The sequence below is a fragment of the Zingiber officinale genome, chromosome 7B (genome assembly GCF_018446385.1).
Source record: "Zingiber officinale cultivar Zhangliang chromosome 7B, Zo_v1.1, whole genome shotgun sequence".
Classification (NCBI taxonomy): Eukaryota; Viridiplantae; Streptophyta; class Magnoliopsida; order Zingiberales; family Zingiberaceae; genus Zingiber; species Zingiber officinale.
This window is the reverse complement of record NC_055999.1, coordinates 10,791,724-10,808,597: the sequence shown is the minus strand read 5'-3', so window position 1 is coordinate 10,808,597 and position 16,874 is coordinate 10,791,724. Positions and strand designations below refer to the sequence as shown.

The 16,874-nt window shown below is 41.7% G+C and overlaps 5 protein-coding genes across 5 annotated transcripts; 3 read left to right on the top strand and 2 right to left on the bottom strand.

Annotated features, from left to right (window-relative positions):
• Positions 1-798: 798 nt before the first annotated feature.
• On the bottom strand, positions 799-4,101 carry LOC122004163 (zinc finger MYM-type protein 1-like). The gene is made up of 4 exons (XM_042559090.1): positions 3,794-4,101; positions 3,617-3,720; positions 1,112-2,714; positions 799-1,024 (listed from the first exon to the last, which is right to left on the bottom strand). The coding sequence occupies exons 3-4, from the start codon at positions 2,581-2,583 to the stop codon at positions 799-801; spliced, it is 1,698 nt and encodes a 565-aa protein (XP_042415024.1). The 5' UTR covers positions 2,584-2,714; positions 3,617-3,720; positions 3,794-4,101.
• A 1,714-nt stretch (positions 4,102-5,815) lies between these two features.
• On the top strand, positions 5,816-9,628 carry LOC122005281 (probable LRR receptor-like serine/threonine-protein kinase IRK). Its single transcript, XM_042560267.1, has 2 exons — positions 5,816-7,482; positions 7,948-9,628. Exons 1-2 carry the CDS (start codon positions 6,104-6,106, stop codon positions 9,410-9,412), a joined length of 2,844 nt encoding a protein of 947 aa, XP_042416201.1. The 5' UTR covers positions 5,816-6,103; the 3' UTR covers positions 9,413-9,628.
• Positions 9,629-11,477: 1,849 nt separating this feature from the next.
• On the top strand, positions 11,478-12,029 carry LOC122003563 (eukaryotic translation initiation factor 1A-like). The gene has a single exon (XM_042558659.1). The coding sequence runs from the start codon at positions 11,481-11,483 to the stop codon at positions 11,793-11,795; it is 315 nt and encodes a 104-aa protein (XP_042414593.1). The 5' UTR covers positions 11,478-11,480; the 3' UTR covers positions 11,796-12,029.
• A 422-nt stretch (positions 12,030-12,451) lies between these two features.
• On the top strand, positions 12,452-13,494 carry LOC122004162 (11S globulin seed storage protein 2-like). The gene is made up of 3 exons (XM_042559088.1): positions 12,452-12,479; positions 12,532-13,255; positions 13,344-13,494. Exons 1-3 carry the CDS (start codon positions 12,452-12,454, stop codon positions 13,492-13,494), a joined length of 903 nt encoding a protein of 300 aa, XP_042415022.1.
• Positions 13,495-14,564: 1,070 nt separating this feature from the next.
• LOC122003562 (eukaryotic translation initiation factor 1A-like) lies at positions 14,565-15,150 on the bottom strand. The gene has a single exon (XM_042558658.1). The coding sequence runs from the start codon at positions 15,111-15,113 to the stop codon at positions 14,799-14,801; it is 315 nt and encodes a 104-aa protein (XP_042414592.1). The 5' UTR covers positions 15,114-15,150; the 3' UTR covers positions 14,565-14,798.
• Positions 15,151-16,874: the final 1,724 nt, after the last annotated feature.

Here is a 16,874-nt window from a genome sequence, read left to right as displayed (position 1 = left end):
AATTCCGTCGGATATTTTTGTTGTGATATGAATGAAAAAAAGACGCCGAGAGAATCATTTTTTAGTATTAACTAGTTATGAGGTGTCTCTATGTTACGTTTAATGTGACACTACTCTATTTGAGGCCGCACAAGAAACTAGTGTTGATTTGAAATCTGGTAACATTTATAAGTGTCAGTACATGAATTTCACAAGTAAATATGTTAATATTTATGTATCTGTGTCGAGATTTTAACTTCAGAACTAGAAGATTGAAGGTGTTACTATATATTTTGGTGTAATTTGTAATTACTACAGAGGTTAGAAGATTTGGCAAAAAGGGCATAGACGCAGGGCTTGTTTTATAGTCAGTCCCATAGTTATTTGTAGAGAAATAAATTAGAAAACAAAACAAACCATCATATATGATAGGCCTGGCAAACTAGTAAGTTAGAAGAGCTATATATACACGAGTTCATCAACAATAAATTAACTAGTGCATATCAGTGCACTAGCTATATATTGTCAAACTACATTATGTGGATAATTAACGAGACAAATGAATGTAACCATAAAGAGTATCGTTCCTTGCTTAAAGCACTAATTATGGCAATTAGTGACTCTCACCTAATTAAGTAGCTAGGAAGGGCACCTAACAGGGGCGTAGCCAGGATTCAAAGATACCTGGGGCTGACTATAATTGATATAAAAAATTAATCAATTCAAAAATACAAATAAAAGTATGTGAATATTAATTTTTCAAAAACATGACATAAAATATTTAATATTCAGTACATTCAAAAGCATAGAATAAAAATATTATTGAAGTTGTGCTCTTCGATTTTTCTTAGAATCAAACTCATTAATTATTATATCATTATCAATAGTTTCCGCTAACTCCCGTTCAATATAGATGACCATAGAATCTGTTAAAAACTCTTCTTCCATCTTGTTACGAAGAGCTGTTTTAACAAGTTTCATAGCTGAAAATGCTCGTTCCGTTGTTGCTGTAGAGACGGGAAGAGTTAAAACAAGACGAATCAACCTGCCAATTAAATAATATACTGTATTCAATATATAAGTAAATGATATAATTATAATATATATAAACTAATAAATGAGAAAAAATTACCTGTCAATCAAATTGTAACTTCCTGATTTGTTTGTTTCAATTAATCTTCGACATAATTCAGAAATAGTTGATAAATTCTGAAATCTTTCATGGCCAACAATATCAATCTTATAGTGCTCCAATTGCATTCTCAAGTGGTGTAAATCTTGTGTATCAAAATCAAGAGGATAAAATTTCTCAGCAAGTCGATAGATGTGATCAACATTAAAAAGCTTAAAGCTTTCTTTAGGTTCCAAAGCACAACTAAGCTTAAGAAGTTCCACTGCCTCATCCTTGAATCTACTATTAAGCTCTTCAACTTGAAAATCTATTGCAGCAGTAAATACATCAAATCGATAGTGATGTTCAACTGTGATTGAATCATTTTGTTGACAAGAACGACCTGTAGCAGATTTATAACGAGCTTCCATTTGAGGTATCTCAATGTCATACTTGGCACAAATTTCTTTCACATAAGTAAGTAGAATAGCAAATCCTTCTTCTCTCAAAATCTGAAGCAAAGTTTTAGTAGTTGAAACATAGTCCATTGCATTTAAAATATCTAAAGATTTCTCTTGCAATGCTCGACAAAGCAGATTTGTTAACCCCATTATCTTTTGCATCAAATGTAATATGAATATGAAATCAAAAGACTTCATCGCTATCAACAAACCACTAACTTCACCACGGATGGAGTTAGAGGACCCATCATACACCATGTTTTCTAATACGGTAATCACAGAACTATACATATCAATCATGTTACAAATTGAGTCAAAATTAGAACTCCAGCCAGTCTTTCCAGGTCGTAGTAAATTTCCAATTTGATTACATCCTCTACCAGTATCACGTTCACCAATAGCTACCATATGCGCAACTTCAGCTTTTTGAGCAGAAAGTAACTCAGCATGACGTTTAGGAGACGCATTAAAGAGATTACAAATGGAATTCAATTTTGAAAAGAATAACCAAATGGATACCTCTTTTTCAGCAGCTACAGTTAATGCTAGTTGAAGTCGATGAGCGAAACAATGTACATAATATGCACATGAACAATCTTTCAAGAATAGAGCTTGTAATCCATTCCAAGAGCCACGCATATTGCTAGCACCATCATATCCTTGTCCCCGCATGTTGTGGATATGCAAGTCATAACAGCCAAGAGTATTAGATATTTTTTTCTTAAGTGTTGCAGCAGTTGTGTCAGTCACATGTACAATAGCAAAGAACCGCTCTCGTAAAAAACCATCAATATCCACAAATCTTAATACAATAGTCATCTGCTCTTTGTTAGATGTATCTCTTGCTTCATCAACTAAAATACAAAATTTTGCATCCCCGATTTCTTTACGAATCTTAGTTCTCACTTGATTGGCAAAAATATTCAAAATATCTTTCTGAATATCTGGTGAAGTATGCTTTGCATTTTTTGGAGCTTTCTCTAAGACGATGTCCCCAATATTCTCATTCATTTTTCCCATAAATTTTATCATCTCAATAAAATTTCCACGATTATTAGAAGATGGAGATTCATCATGCCCTCTAAATGCGCATGCTTGTAAAGTAAGCCATCAAATGCTTTCAATAGTTGCTGTAAGCCGCAATCTGTTCTTCTGCTTTTCTTCTGAAGATTGTGCATTCATCATTTTATCAATATGACGAGGTATATTCATCAAATTATCAAGATGTTCCATAGCATTATTATGTGGTGAAGTATTGCATCCTATATGCATAAAAAATGCACATCTATCACCATCATTAACTCGCTTCCAATATTTGAATCCATCCGTCGTAAATGCAGGATTACGAGGATGCTTATGATCAAACAAGAAGCATGGAAAACAAAATGCAGCATCTTTTGAAGGAGAATACTCTAACCAAGTAAATTTTTTAAACCAATGACTTTGAAATCGTCGATTTTGACTTCCGAATTTGGTCGGTGGATACTCATTCTTAATAGGCTGATATGGCCCCATCTTAATATAAGCTCGTCTAATTTCATCCCTTTGATTAACAGGATATTTCCATATCGGAGTACGTAATCCTGGATCAGGTTCAAGAGAACTGATATCAATATCTGTTATAGGAGATTTGTTAGATTGTTGATCGCTTGAATTTGATATATCAATATTGGATGAAGAATTCCCTTGACTTGTCAATGTCTCCTCTTTTGCTTTAAAAAAAGAATTAATAGTTTTTCTTTTCTTCATTCCTTGAGTTTTCTGTATTAAAGTGAATAAATATAGAAATTATCATTATCCAATAATAAGAAAATATCCCTTAATAACAAATCAGATACAACATAATACGAAATCATATGTTGCTAATATCGAAACATTAATAACTAAAATAACCAAGTATATAAATAAAAGTAACCAACTTAATGATCTAATCTATATGTCATCGAATCATTTTATCTAACTGATTAAACTAAGTATTACTTATAAATCAATTAAACTGATTAATATTTAATTATCTAATTAAATTATCTTTAATTAATTAATTAATTAAAATAAATTCAATTACCTGATTTGGCTGTAGTTCTCGACAGTAAGATTGGGGCTTCACTTTCTCATTCCAAACATGTTCAGACTTGAAATATGTTACTCTATAGCAACCAAACAAAATTCCTGCAACAAATGATTTTAAATGATATATCGATTCTCGAATAATTTCATATTCATCAAAGTATATTTCTTGTACCTCAGTTCTAAAATCTTCCCTCGATACAATATGTATATCACGATCCCAAAGAGCCCAAAACAATCAATTTGCAAAACGCAATAGGCATGCATGGCAAAGGGAACTGCTTGGGGCATACAAAGGGTTCAGTTCGAGTCATCTCCCCTCCACTCAACCTCAAGGGCCTCGGAATTGGGATTCATAACTTGCATGCCAGCCATGGACATGGCAGAAGCCCTTGAGGGAGAGCGAAAGGTAAATGATCCTGAAGTTTAATTGATCCAACCTCTCCCTAATTACATGGGCTCTTAATTTCACCTTCACTTGTATCTTGAACTTAAACAGCTTACTCTGTCTATATTTATAGGCCTGCGTATATATGAAGAAAACAGTAGCTAGATGCAACTGATCGACTCCAATCATGCATGCACTAGCTAACTAGCTAACTAGCTACCTAGCGAATCAGATCCTCCCATCTATCGACGTCGTATTCTCGAGTCAACTTGGAAAGATCACATGAAGATATATGACTTGGATAGAGGTGGCTCGTGCATATATTGAAGAGGTGCCATGAACAGTTTACTTTAGGACTATGAGGAGGCGAGTATATATTTATAATGTTGGCCCAATCAGGGAATAAAGGTTCGAGGATTAGATCCTTGTCGGTCGCCCAGCAAGTTCGTCCACATAGAAACAAGATCAAAGTGGATAAGGTATTCGTGCTGGTTGGAGAATTAATACGTGCCGGAGAAACTTTTCTACGCAAGATCGTCGTATAAGCTCCACGTGAAGAGTCTAGACATTTGATAACTAAAAAGAATTAGAGGAATGATATCGAGACTAAAATCTTGAAATTAAATTGTAAACATGATTTTTATTTATTTATTAAAAAAAAAGGTAGAGTTAGTGTGACTGGGATGATTGGGCAAAATGGCTAAGAAACATTAAAACCTGCCATGCCCAGAAAAGATACATTTGAATTCAACAATTCTGAATGCCAAAACACCATCATACGCGTCAATCAAAACCCACCACGCGCGCGCAGTGAGAGCTAGCTAGCGATGCCACTGAGCATCATAACGCGCGCGAGCGAGGAGATCATTTTCAGGGGTGAGGTGGTTGCTAATTTACGACCTTCATTAATTAAAAGTTCTCTTTGCACAACAACCGATGCAAGGCAGAGGCAACAACCATAATAAATTAAGCTCTCGAACTCTGTCGATTAAGCTTACGCCGATGTGGTAGAAAATCTAGAGATCCGTGGCATTCAATGCTGCGGGACGATTTGGGAATTCGAGCCACAACTCGGAGCTGCTTCGGGGGGCCGTACAGATGCGGGGCTTTTACTGCGAGGCGCAAACCGACACGGCCGCGTTTAATGCGATGCCGTTCTGGCTCCGAGGTGGGTGCACGTCAACGACCCGCATTAATTGCTCCTGCCTCTTCCGCTCGCTGTCGTCTACAAACGAACCGAGCCGCATCGCACATGTCTGGCTCGACGATTGGAGTAGGCGTTGGTGACTCGTGTTCCACAAGGCAAGTGGTGGGATTATTATTTGCCGTAGGCCTCACTGAGTTGTTGTAGGGCGATTCAATGCCCCCGGCTCTACTGCTCATGATTGCGCCAAATGTTTCAAGGAAGAGAATGATCCTCTCTCGTCGCTCCCATTTTCAATGTCAATCTCCGATGATTAATGGGTTTAACATATGGCTTTGAGATCGGAATCAATTACAATCATAGAGAGTTGTTACACAGAACGTCAATCCCTCACCAACCTTGGCAAATTTGTCAAGGCAGCCTATCAATATTAAGTTGGTTAGGGTAGGTTATAGATTCAGTAGGGGTGGTTTTCAGCATCAACTAGCCAATTTCGGCTTGAGAAGATTTATTTTGATTGTTCCTAATTTAAAATAAGAACTATAAGATTAGATAGATTTACTTATAATGTTATTATATGATTTATTATTTTTTTTTCAAAGAATGAGCTGTTCATGCAAGCAAGAAAAGCAGGAGGATGAGTCAAGTGCCTATGCTTGGAATAATTGCCACAGCAACATGTTAAATCGATCAAAAGCTCAAAGCAGAGCATAGCGCAGCATCATTAAAGAGAAAGAAAAAGGAACAACCCCGCTCTCTTTGCCTCTCCCACTCTGTTCCTACAAGAACATGTTCACTTTATCGAGGGCGAGGGACACCATCATGATTCATGCATTCTGCCCCATTCTCAACTTTCACCAAGCTTTTTCCCTTGAGTAGAGAATGGCTACTTAGTTAGCAAGGCATTCCAAGGAAGGCGTTGCGCCATTGTTGTCGCTGTTTGTAGGAAGAGGATGTGGAACCTTCTCCGCTTCGTCTTGGGGTCATTCCTCTTCCTCTGGCCCTTGCTGGCGGAATCCGCCGCCCTGAACGACGACGTGCTCGGCTTAATCGTATTCAAGGCCGACATTGTGGATCCCCTCTCCAAGTTGGCGTCTTGGAATGAGGACGAGGACGACCCGTGCGCATGGACGGGCGTCAAGTGCAGTCCGCGGGGAAACCGCGTGATCGAGCTGTCGTTGTCCGGCTTCTCCCTCTCCGGCAGGATCGGACGCGGACTCCTCCAGCTCGCGGCCCTTCAAACCCTGGACCTTTCAGGCAACAACCTCTCCGGGAGCCTCTACCCCGGCCTCCTCCAGCTCGCTTCCCTCCGGGTCGTCGACCTCAGCGGCAACAATCTCTCAGGGATGATTGCCGATGAGTTCTTCGAGCAATGCCGGTCATTGAGGTCTCTCTCGTTGGCGAATAATGCCCTTTCCGGAGAGATCCCTCGGAGCATCGGCTCTTGCTCCACCTTGGCGGCCTTGAATCTGTCATCGAACCAGCTCTCGGGTTCTTTGCCAAGCGGCCTCTGGTCCCTATTTGCTCTTCGAACCCTAGACCTTTCCGACAATGCCCTAGTTGGAGAGATACCAAAGGGAGTTAGTCGACTATACAACTTAAGGTCGATCGGATTGAGAGGAAATCGCTTCGCCGGCCGATTGCCGGATGACCTAGGCGACTGTTTGCTGCTGAGACATCTCGACGTCAGTGCAAATTTACTCACCGGCGACCTTCCCGAATCCATTCGGAAACTCACATTATGCCGCCGTTTGGCCCTGAGCTCCAATTTATTCGCAGGGCCAGTCCCAACATGGATTGGGGAAATGAACAACTTGGAGTTCCTTGATTTGTCTGCCAATTGGTTTTCTGGCAGAATCCCCGAGTCGATCCGTGCTTGCAGAAGCTTGAAAAACTTGGATTTGAGTGGCAACTCGCTGACTGGAAATCTTCCGCCATGGATGTTCGAATTGGAGTTGAATGAGCTTTCGGTTTCAGGAAATAGAATGAGTGGATTCATCTCGGCAGCTGCCGATGCGCCCGGTGGTCGGTTTCTGAGTCATCTGGATTTGTCAGGGAATGGATTCTCCGGCGGAGTCCCTTCTGCTCTCGGCACTTTTCAAGGCCTGAGATTTTTGAACCTTTCTAGGAATTCATTTTCAGGTTCTATACCTGCTGCTGTGTTGGCGCTGGAGAAAGTGGAGGTTCTTGATCTTAGTATGAACATGATCAATGGAAACATTCCGCCGGAGATTGGGAAAGCAGTGTCCCTGAAGGAGCTCAGTCTCGAGAAGAATTCTCTGACTGGAGGAATCCCAGCGCAGATAGGGAATTGCTCTTCCCTCAGAATTCTGTAAGTATTTAATCTCTCTCTTTGCCTTTGTATGATTCCTGTCTTCCATTTTTCAATATTAACTCAAATTACTGGTCCTGCTTTTCTGTGTCTCAAAGTTTATGTTTCTTAGAAGTTGTACTCTTGCCGGTAGTTTGTCATTTTGTTGAATGTTGTCAGTGCTGACCAAGCATGTGTGTCCAGGGTTGACTTATGATTCATTGTTACAACTAACTGCTTATAATTTATTGTAGGATAAGAAGTTTGTCTTATTATTTGTTAAGGTCGATCCTCATTAAGTTAGAAATTTTGGTTCAGTTAATACGAAATTCAGTTTTTTTTTTTAAATAATATTAATTATTTTGATTTCTTTAGTTTGATTTTACTAAATTGCTATAGTTAATTGGACAAGGATTTGTTTAATTTTTTTCTATAATTCTCTCATTGTTCGATTCAAATTTATATGTTTGAATTTCTTTCTTTCAGATTATTGTCGCTGAATAATCTGACAGGCCCTGTACCTCCCACACTATCCAATCTCACGGACCTTGAGATCGTGGATCTTTCGTTCAATAGATTGAGTGGCAACCTCCCAAAGCAGCTTTCCAATCTTGCCCGTCTCAACTGGTTCAACATATCCCACAATCTCTTCTCCGGCCATCTTCCCGCAGGAAACTTCTTCAATACCATCCCGCTTTCTTCCATCTCGGAAAACCCAGGACTCTGCGGCTCGGCAGTCAATCGCACCTGCCGCACTGTTCTCCCGAAGCCAATAGTCCTCAATCCCAACTCATCCAGTTCGTCTCCGAATGCCACACTCTCATCTGACAGCATTCGCCACAAGAAAATCATACTTAGCATATCCGCCCTCATTGCGATTGGAGCTGCTACCGTGATTGCTCTCGGTGTGATCACCATCACCATCCTCAACATTCGTGTGCGAGCCACCTCCGCTGGTTCCCATTTGCCTGCTGCCTCTGCCCTCTCCGATGGCTACTACAGCAACTCTCCTGCAAGCGATGTGACCTCGAACAAGCTTGTTATGTTCTCAGGGGACGACACTGCAGGTTTTTGTGCTGGAGCTCATGCGATTCTAAACAAGGACTGCGAACTGGGCCGCGGCGGCTTCGGTACCGTTTACAAGACAAATCTCCAGGATGGAAGGCCCGTGGCTATCAAGAAGCTCACAGTTTCGAGCCTAGTGAAGTCGCAAGTAGATTTTGAAAGGGATGTTAAAAAACTAGGAAAATTGAGGCATTCTAATCTAGTGGCTCTGGAAGGGTACTATTGGACTCAATCCTTGCAGCTCCTTATATACGAGTATGTCTCAGGTGGGAATCTGTACCAGCACCTCCATGAATGTTCCAACTCAAGCTCCCTCTCATGGCAAGAACGCTTCCATGTGATTCTTGGGATTGCGAGAAGTTTAGATTACCTCCATCGGCTGAATATTATCCACTACAACCTGAAGTCTAGCAACGTCCTTATTGATGGCTCAGGCGAGGCCAAGGTGGGAGACTATGGATTGGCCAAATTGTTACCGATGCTTGATAGATACGTGCTTAGCAGCAAGATTCAGAGTGCTCTTGGGTATATGGCACCGGAGTTTGCATGCCGGACAGTGAAGATAACTGAAAAATGTGATGTCTATGGATTCGGGGTGTTGGTCTTAGAGATCATCACCGGAAGACGGCCGGTTGAGTACATGGAGGATGATGTGGTGGTGCTTAGTGATTCAGTAAGAGTTGCACTAGAAGCAGGAAGAGTGGATGAACTAGTGGATGGAAAGGTGGGTGGAAAGTTTCCGATGGAGGAGGTTGTGCCGGTGGTGAAATTGGGACTGGTATGCACATCGCAAGTCCCATCAAGCCGGCCTACCATGAGTGAAGTTGTTCATATTTTGGAGTTGATCATATGCCCACAGGAGAGTCATGAGGAGGAGCTGACTTGAGCTTTGAGATCTTTTGCCCACTTTACTTTCATTTTTTTTTTCTTGATAGCTAAGACGAAGCTATCAGATCATGGAAAAATGCAAGGAAAAATTGGTTCTGATGTGAAAAAAGGAATCTGATTTCTCCTTTCTAGTATGAGTTTAATGCATATGTCCTTGTTCTTTTAGGAACTTCTTCCTTTTAGATTAACATGTCATCTTGAAGATTAGACCGGATGATGATGCTTGTGCTAGCGGAACAGAACGGAGAGAAACATTTTAGAATGAGGCTGTTTTGCTAGCTAGTTTTATTATTTATTTATTTATTTATTTATGCTCCTTATTTCTTTTCATATTATTTGTTGCAGTAATGAAAGAATATCAAAATTTCGGTTGATGATGGGGAATGTGTGTTTTCTAAGAGAACATTTTCTTAGATGTCCTGATCAAAATCTGGTGATTTGCTTTATAAAGATTTGGTTTAAACTGAGAGGGAGATCTCATTCTGTCTTATCTATTTAACTATCCCATCAAATTATTTTAGAAAGTATCGATTAAGTAAAAAAATTGAAGTATGTATGTATATTTAAAAGAAACAAATTTAAGTAGAGGAAAATTTAGCCATCAAACTTATTTCACTAGCAAATCGTGCAAGCCCTAGATTTCCTTTTGAAAGGTGCATGAGTCGTCGTACGTGGAGTCTTGCGGAGGATGAACTACTCAGGTGCGAGAGCCGACGCCACATGAAACTACTCACTCGTACGTCGAGTCTGTTCTTCCACAAAACAGATTCTGGCCCACAGATCGATATATCCCTTTCATTTAAGCAATCTAATCAGCAAATGCTAATTATTGTTAGTTTCTCGATCTCGTTTCCGGGCCCCAACATATTCTCAATCTATTTCCTTAACCACTTCGACATTAAAACACATATACATATTGATTTGTTTAATTAATGATTGTTATATATTGATTTGGTCTGTAGGCGTTCAAATCCTCTGATTTATAATTTTTTGGTCTCCTCTTGGTCCTTCCATAATTTACACGTCAGATCGCGGACGAAATCCGGTCAAAATTGGCTGCGATCTCTCCTGGGTCACATTTCCACCTAGGTTATAGTTTGAGTCAAGGCAAATGGTCGGAGGTCACCGGTGATTGGGCGGACCGCCCCTTGGTCGGTGCCATACAGTCCGTCTAACCACCAATGGCCGCCTGACTCGTCTCAAACTATAACTTAGTTGGGAAGGTGAACCCAGGGGAGATCGCGCCTAATTTTGGTTGGATTCTGGTCGCGATTTGATGTGTAAATTACAGAAGAGACTAGGGATTGCAGATCAGATGATTTGAACTCTCATCTGAAATCGATGTAGATGACGTACTGGGTAGGTGGTTGTGTAGATCTCAGATGGGAGAAAATATGAGCTTCTTCTTCTTTGCACACACTAGAGAGATCAAACAAAATATTAATACCAAAAATCAAGAAAGGAGTCTTTGGTGAAGACTCTCTGATGGTCAAATCAGTGTTTCGTCTGAGCAGAAAAAGGAGAGAGGAATAGTAGATGAGTAGCAGAGCGTAAAAAGTATTACGTCGTGTGAGTGTATTAAAGTATACATTGCCAATGGAAATGACTCCCTTTAGATACCACCTCTCATAACCTCTATAATCATGAGGTAGCATAGAATGTCGGGTGTCAAAAGTTATTGAGTAAATATGTACAGCCTGGAAAGCGTATAGTCACCGTCTAAGAAATCTTTTGTTACATGTGTGCACCCCTTTAATAATTTACGCCATTAATGAGGTGGTTGTAGGAATATGCTATCACAATGTGTCACCTAATGGAAAATATAAAGTCACATTTGAAAAAGATTCCATTGAATGTTCACATTACAATAGAAGAATATTCTCTAACAAGGGCATGGATCTTCTGGACCAGGAATTCCTGGTCTTCTCCTGGACCACACAAGTAGTATAAAACCCTCCTTCATGTGCAAAGCACGTGCACGCGCCAACGCCCAAAAAAACCTAGCCTCTTCCAACTCCAGCGTTGCCTCCCTCCCTCCACCACCGCTTCCCTCCCAGGTCCTCTGGATGCTCGGAAACGACCGTTGCGAGGCGACGTGCATCGACGGATTGAAGCGCCTCTGCCACATCCGCGACAAGATGCACAAGAAGGTCTGGATCGCCACTGGGGACATCATCCTCGTCGGCCTCCGAGACTACCAGGATGACAAGGCGGACATCATCTTCAAGTATATGCCTGACGAGGCCCGTCTCCTTAAGGCCTACGGTGAGCTCCCTGAGAACATCCGCCTCAATGAGGGCATCGGAGGGCTCGACGAGGATGAAGAGGGCGGTGCCGATGACTACATCAAGTTCGAGGATGAAGATATCGACAAGATCTAAGGTAGCAGTGTTCTCTTCTATCTGTTGATGAGATTTTCCTTATCATCGTCTTAAATCCGCTTCTGGGAATTGGGCAATAACATATGTGTATGCTGTTAAGGTCTTGATTTCTGTGATAGTTGTCGGTCTTGAATAAGGTTATAGTTCTTGTTTGATGTGATGAATGGTGCTTGTATTTCACTCGAGTGGGCTGTAAAAATAACATCTTTGAACATCTTTAGTTTGATTGTTGCTATACCCTTTTGAACATCTTTTCTATTTCATCCCTCTCTATCACTTCAACTGTTGTTTTGTTTTTGAAAAATTAATAGCACATAGTGAACCTCAGTTCACTAATGCAATATATTGTTACATTAGTAGCAGTTTAATAGTAGCATAGTGAAGGTGATACAAAACCTCAGGAAGCATCACGACACAATTGCCTTTCCCTAACTACAGAAAAAAAATGCCACTGATCACTATGGCATGACAAAATAAAAGAACAATTTCAGTTCAGTATCATAGCTAACAATTTAATTGCTAGGAAGAATCAAATGTTGCTATGCATCTAGAAAGCATTTGAAAGAAACAACAATAATGGGTACCATTGAAATTTGCAGTGAAAGCTAGCATCTGTCATCATATAACTGAACTAACCCAGCACATCGCAGTCAATCATGCCTAATATGTTTTCGATGCAAGGAAGTACTTGAATGATACTAGAAGTTATTTGGCCTAATATGTTTTTGATTAACAGGTATTGGAACTTTTGGCATGGTGCTTCCAGAGGCTACAAAAGAGAAGGTAATTGCGATAAAGAAGGGCAATGCTATTGCCCTTCCTTTTGGAGTTGTGACCTGGTGGTTCACTCCCAATGACACTGAACTTGTGGTACTCTTCCTCGGGGACACTTCGAAGGGCCACAAGGCTGGGCAATTCACCAATTTCCCCATCACTGACACCAATGGCATCTTCACAGGCTTCAGTACTGAATTTGTTAGTCATGCTTGGGACCTTACTGAAGATGAGGCAATGAACCTTGTCAGCAGCCAAACCAATTCTGGTATTGTCAAGGTTAAGGATGGCCAAGCAATGCTTGAACCTTCACCGAAGGATAAAGAGCGCATAGTCCTCAACTGCGAGGAAATGCCTCTAGACGTGGACATCAAGAACGGTGGATGTGTTGTAGTCCTGGACACTAAGAATCTTCCACTGGTCGGACAGGTTGGCCTTGGTGCTGATCTCGTGAGGATCAATGGCCATGCCATGTGTTCTCCTGGATTCTCTTGTGATTCAGCTTACCAGGTGACTTATATCGTTAGAGGCAGCGGTCATGTTCAGGTGGTCGGGGTCGACGGCAAGTGTGTTCTCAAGACACATGTGAAGGTTGGTTATCTCTTCATCGTGCCAAGGTTCTTTGTTGTATCAAAGATTACTGATGCTGATGGAATGGAGTGGTTCTCTATCATATCCACACCTAAGTATATTTCTCTCTCAACACCCCCATCTTCTTAAAAGAAACAAATTCGATATCATCTAACATCCACCTGTTTTTATGCAACTTTGCAGCCCTGTGTTCACTCATTTAGCCGGAAAGACTTCTGTGTGGAAGGCGATGTCCTCGGAGGTGTTGCAAGCTGCGTTCGACACCACCCCTGAGCTAGAGAAGTTGTTCAGATCTAAAAGGACTTCCGATGAAATCTTCTTCCCTCCCAATTAAGCTAGTAGTTAGTTAGCTAGTTTCTTGCGTCCAAATAAAGCTCAGTACAATTTGTGTTAAGCATTATGATAGACATCATTTGGTGTCTTAATCTACCATGAGATCTAATGTTGGTCTGTTTTAGTGCAATAACGACCTTCTGCTACTGTCTTTTTATTCATCTTCACTGTGGTTAAAGCATTAGCTTTAAAAATCTTTGTGCTCTCAGTCTCTCGTAATTTCAGATAGCGTCCAACAAGAATCACCAAAGTAAAATTCTTGATTAAATTTCTGTGAAAAGGTTTTCTTCGGAGACAAAGAAACAATTTGTCCCTAATTATCCTCAAAATCGTAGCAAATAAATCGCATCGAAGTGATTAATTTCCTAAATCGATTTTAAAATATTGATCTAATTATGAACCGCGAACTAGACTCTACATCGGAAGCGAACCACGAACCAGACCGTCGGTCCAATTCCCACCGGGAACTTGAACCTGAAGCAATAATGGCGGTGTCGGAGGAGTAATCCTCGAGTGCGGCAGCGGCGGAAGAAGGTGGCCACTGTGCTCCGCCACGATCAAATTTTTCTGTGTCGACCCCGCTTGCATCACCGCCTCCAAAAACCGGCCTCGCTTCAGCTTAGGCTTCCTCGCCGCGAGGCTGGCTATGACCACGGCGACACCGTGGTCGTAGCCAGCATCGATGACGACGACGCCAGAAAAAAGATGTTGCATTGGCAGCGGAAGAAGGCGGCCGCTTGCCTCTTCCGCCGTTGGCTCCGCTTGCACAGTCGCCTCCGTTAGTTGGCGTCACTTTGGAAGACGCTTCCTCATGGCGAGGCTATCAACGCCCGACATTGGCGGAGGAGGATTGGTCCACTGGGGTGGCAAAGGAGGAAGAAGGCGGCCATTGCGCTCCGCCGCCCTCAAAATTTTCATCGACAGCCCTGCTTGCAACACCGGCTCCAAGAACCGGCCTTTCTCCGGTAGAGGCTTCTTCTCAGCGAGGCTATCGACCACGACGGTGGTGTAGTCGTAGCTGACACCGACGGCACCGCCAGAGAAAATCTGCGGCATTGTTCAAAAGGGTATAGCAACAATCAAACTAAAGATGTTCAAAGATGTTATTTTTACAGCCCACTAGAGTGAAATACAAGCACCATTCATCACATCAAACAAGAACTATAACCTTATTCAAGACCGACAACTATCACAGAAATCAAGACCTTAACAGCATACACATATGTTATTTCCCAATTCCCAGAAGCGGATTTAAGACGACTATAAGGAAAATCTCATCAACAGATAGGAGAGAACACGGCTACCTTAGATCTTGTCAATATCTTCATCCTCGCACTCGATGTAGTCATCGGCACCACCCTCGTCCTCCTCGTCGAGCCCTCCGATGCCCTCGTTGAGGCGGATGTTCTCAGGGAGCTCACCGTAGGCCTTAAGGAGACGGGCCTCGTCAGGCATATACTTGAAGACGATGTCCGCGTTGTCGTCCTGGTAGTCTTGGAGGCCGACGAGGATGATGTCCCCTGCGGCGTTCCAGACCTTCTTGTGCATCTTGCCGCGGATGTGACAGAGGCACTTCGATCCGTCGATGCACGTCTCCTCACAGCGGCCGTTTCCGAGCATTCGGAGGACCTGGGAGGGAAGCGGCGGTGGAGGGAGGGAGGCGACGCTGGAGTTGGAAGAGGCTAGGGTTTTTTTGGGTGTTGGCGCGTGCACGTGCTTTGCACGTGAAGGAGAGTTTTATACTACTTGTGTGGTCCAGGAGAGGACTAGAAATTCCTGGTCCAGAAGATCCGCACCCCTCTAACAAGCGGTTATTGTTTTCTGACAGGTTGTTGAAATTCTCTGATGGTGTTCTCTCCTAAGTATATCTCGAATGGAGTATATAGTTGCCTATCTTTAAGCCGCTCAGCGATGCACCATGCAATGATGAAAATATGATATTGGAGCAATATGAAGCTCAATTCTCTAGATCTAGTCAGTTTTATGAGCAATTGGACATATGCTGGTTGCCTCTGATGGGGAATCGAGTCCCAAGAGATCCGATCGGTACTTTAAATCGATCGTCCATAGGATAGGAGATGCCTCTTAATAACCTAAGATTTGGAAGCCCAACCGAGTTTATAAGGAGAATGACTTTACACCTTCATGTATATATGAGAGACGGGCACTCTAAGATATATCAATCTGACCGAAACTATTACTAAATTGCTATTGGATCAAACAAACATATGCTGAAGGACATACTGAGAGAGGGAGGCTAATTCCCTAAAATTTGACTTGTCATATGACTGACCAGCCTCGTGGTAGACCGACTATCGCTTAAACCCGTTCGACTAATAGCCGATTGAATATATAATAGACGTCTTAGCATAGGCCTAGAACATTGGGTTCCTTAGGGCCGATCGGCTAATGGACTGGCCATCCTTGTACCGAGGACCTTAGTGCTAGACGAGGGACGAAGTCCTATTGAGAGTGACCTTTTGACTACTACCTTTCCTTGACTTTGACTACCATCTCACCTTAACTTTGATCGCCACGTTTTCCCGGGGTCTGTGTATAACATCCTGTATCACTAGACTTCCCTTCAAGTCTAGTTGAAGGAGACTTGTAGTTGACTGACTAGACCCGAGTCCTATATTTGCTCGTCCGGCCAACTTATTGATCCGACAGAGAGGACGTGCTCCCATTTGCCCACCGATGCTATGCTTTTTGTGATATTTTTTGAAAAAATGCATGTCAGAGGATCAAGGTGCCTAGTAGTATACCACTGATACACGAAAAGACATTTTTCAGTGTAATGATTTAGCTATCTATCCATCATAAATGCTCATTTATGGGTAAACGCCACATGATCCACTAACACATTCTTTGAAGAAAAGGTTGACACACGTCTTTTCGTACATATCAATGACACTTCTCTATTTGTAAATTAACAGTCTTTAATGAGCATACTATTTTGATCAAATGGTTGTGATGGGGCCTAGTCTCGTGGCTTATACTTAAAAACCCTAAGTGATGTAGAAACAAATCACCTTGCACTTTGTCTTCTTCGACCTTCTCTCCAATGCTTTTTATTGGTGTATCTTTCTTCCTTTCAATCAATTAGTTCCTCTTCTGCTTCCTTTTTGTTTCCCCTACACTCCTTCATTGCACAAGAATTTTTTACTTCCTGGAATACTTTTACTCATTCAGATTTTGACAATTATAATCGAGAGGTGCTTCACCTTCAATATGAAATCCCCAAAAGCTACCGCATTCACCTTCCTTGCCCCCAAGAATGCTCTCATCACCCTCTGAAGGGTCATGTTGTTGGTGTAGGGAGCACCAAACGATCGAACATGTATTTTGATAATAGAAAATGGTTCAAAGTTAAGATTACTT

Excerpts from the sequence above, each read along its gene's own strand:
- LOC122003562 (XM_042558658.1), bottom strand. The coding sequence starts at position 15,113 with ATGCTCGGAAACGGCCGCTGTGAGGAGACGTGCATCGACGGATCGAAG.
- LOC122005281 (XM_042560267.1), top strand. The coding sequence starts at position 6,104 with ATGTGGAACCTTCTCCGCTTCGTCTTGGGGTCATTCCTCTTCCTCTGG. Across the intron at positions 7,483-7,947 it reads TGCTCTTCCCTCAGAATTCT|ATTATTGTCGCTGAATAATC; the intron begins GTAAGTATTTAA and ends TCTTTCTTTCAG.
- LOC122004163 (XM_042559090.1), bottom strand. The coding sequence starts at position 2,583 with ATGATAAAATTTATGGGAAAAATGAATGAGAATATTGGGGACATCGTC. Across the intron at positions 1,025-1,111 it reads AGTTACAATTTGATTGACAG|GTTGATTCGTCTTGTTTTAA; the intron begins GTAATTTTTTCT and ends TTTAATTGGCAG.
- LOC122003563 (XM_042558659.1), top strand. The coding sequence starts at position 11,481 with ATGCTCGGAAACGACCGTTGCGAGGCGACGTGCATCGACGGATTGAAG.
- LOC122004162 (XM_042559088.1), top strand. The coding sequence starts at position 12,452 with ATGCCTAATATGTTTTCGATGCAAGGAA. Across the intron at positions 12,480-12,531 it reads TATGTTTTCGATGCAAGGAA|GTATTGGAACTTTTGGCATG; the intron begins GTACTTGAATGA and ends TTTGATTAACAG. Across the intron at positions 13,256-13,343 it reads TCTATCATATCCACACCTAA|CCCTGTGTTCACTCATTTAG; the intron begins GTATATTTCTCT and ends GCAACTTTGCAG.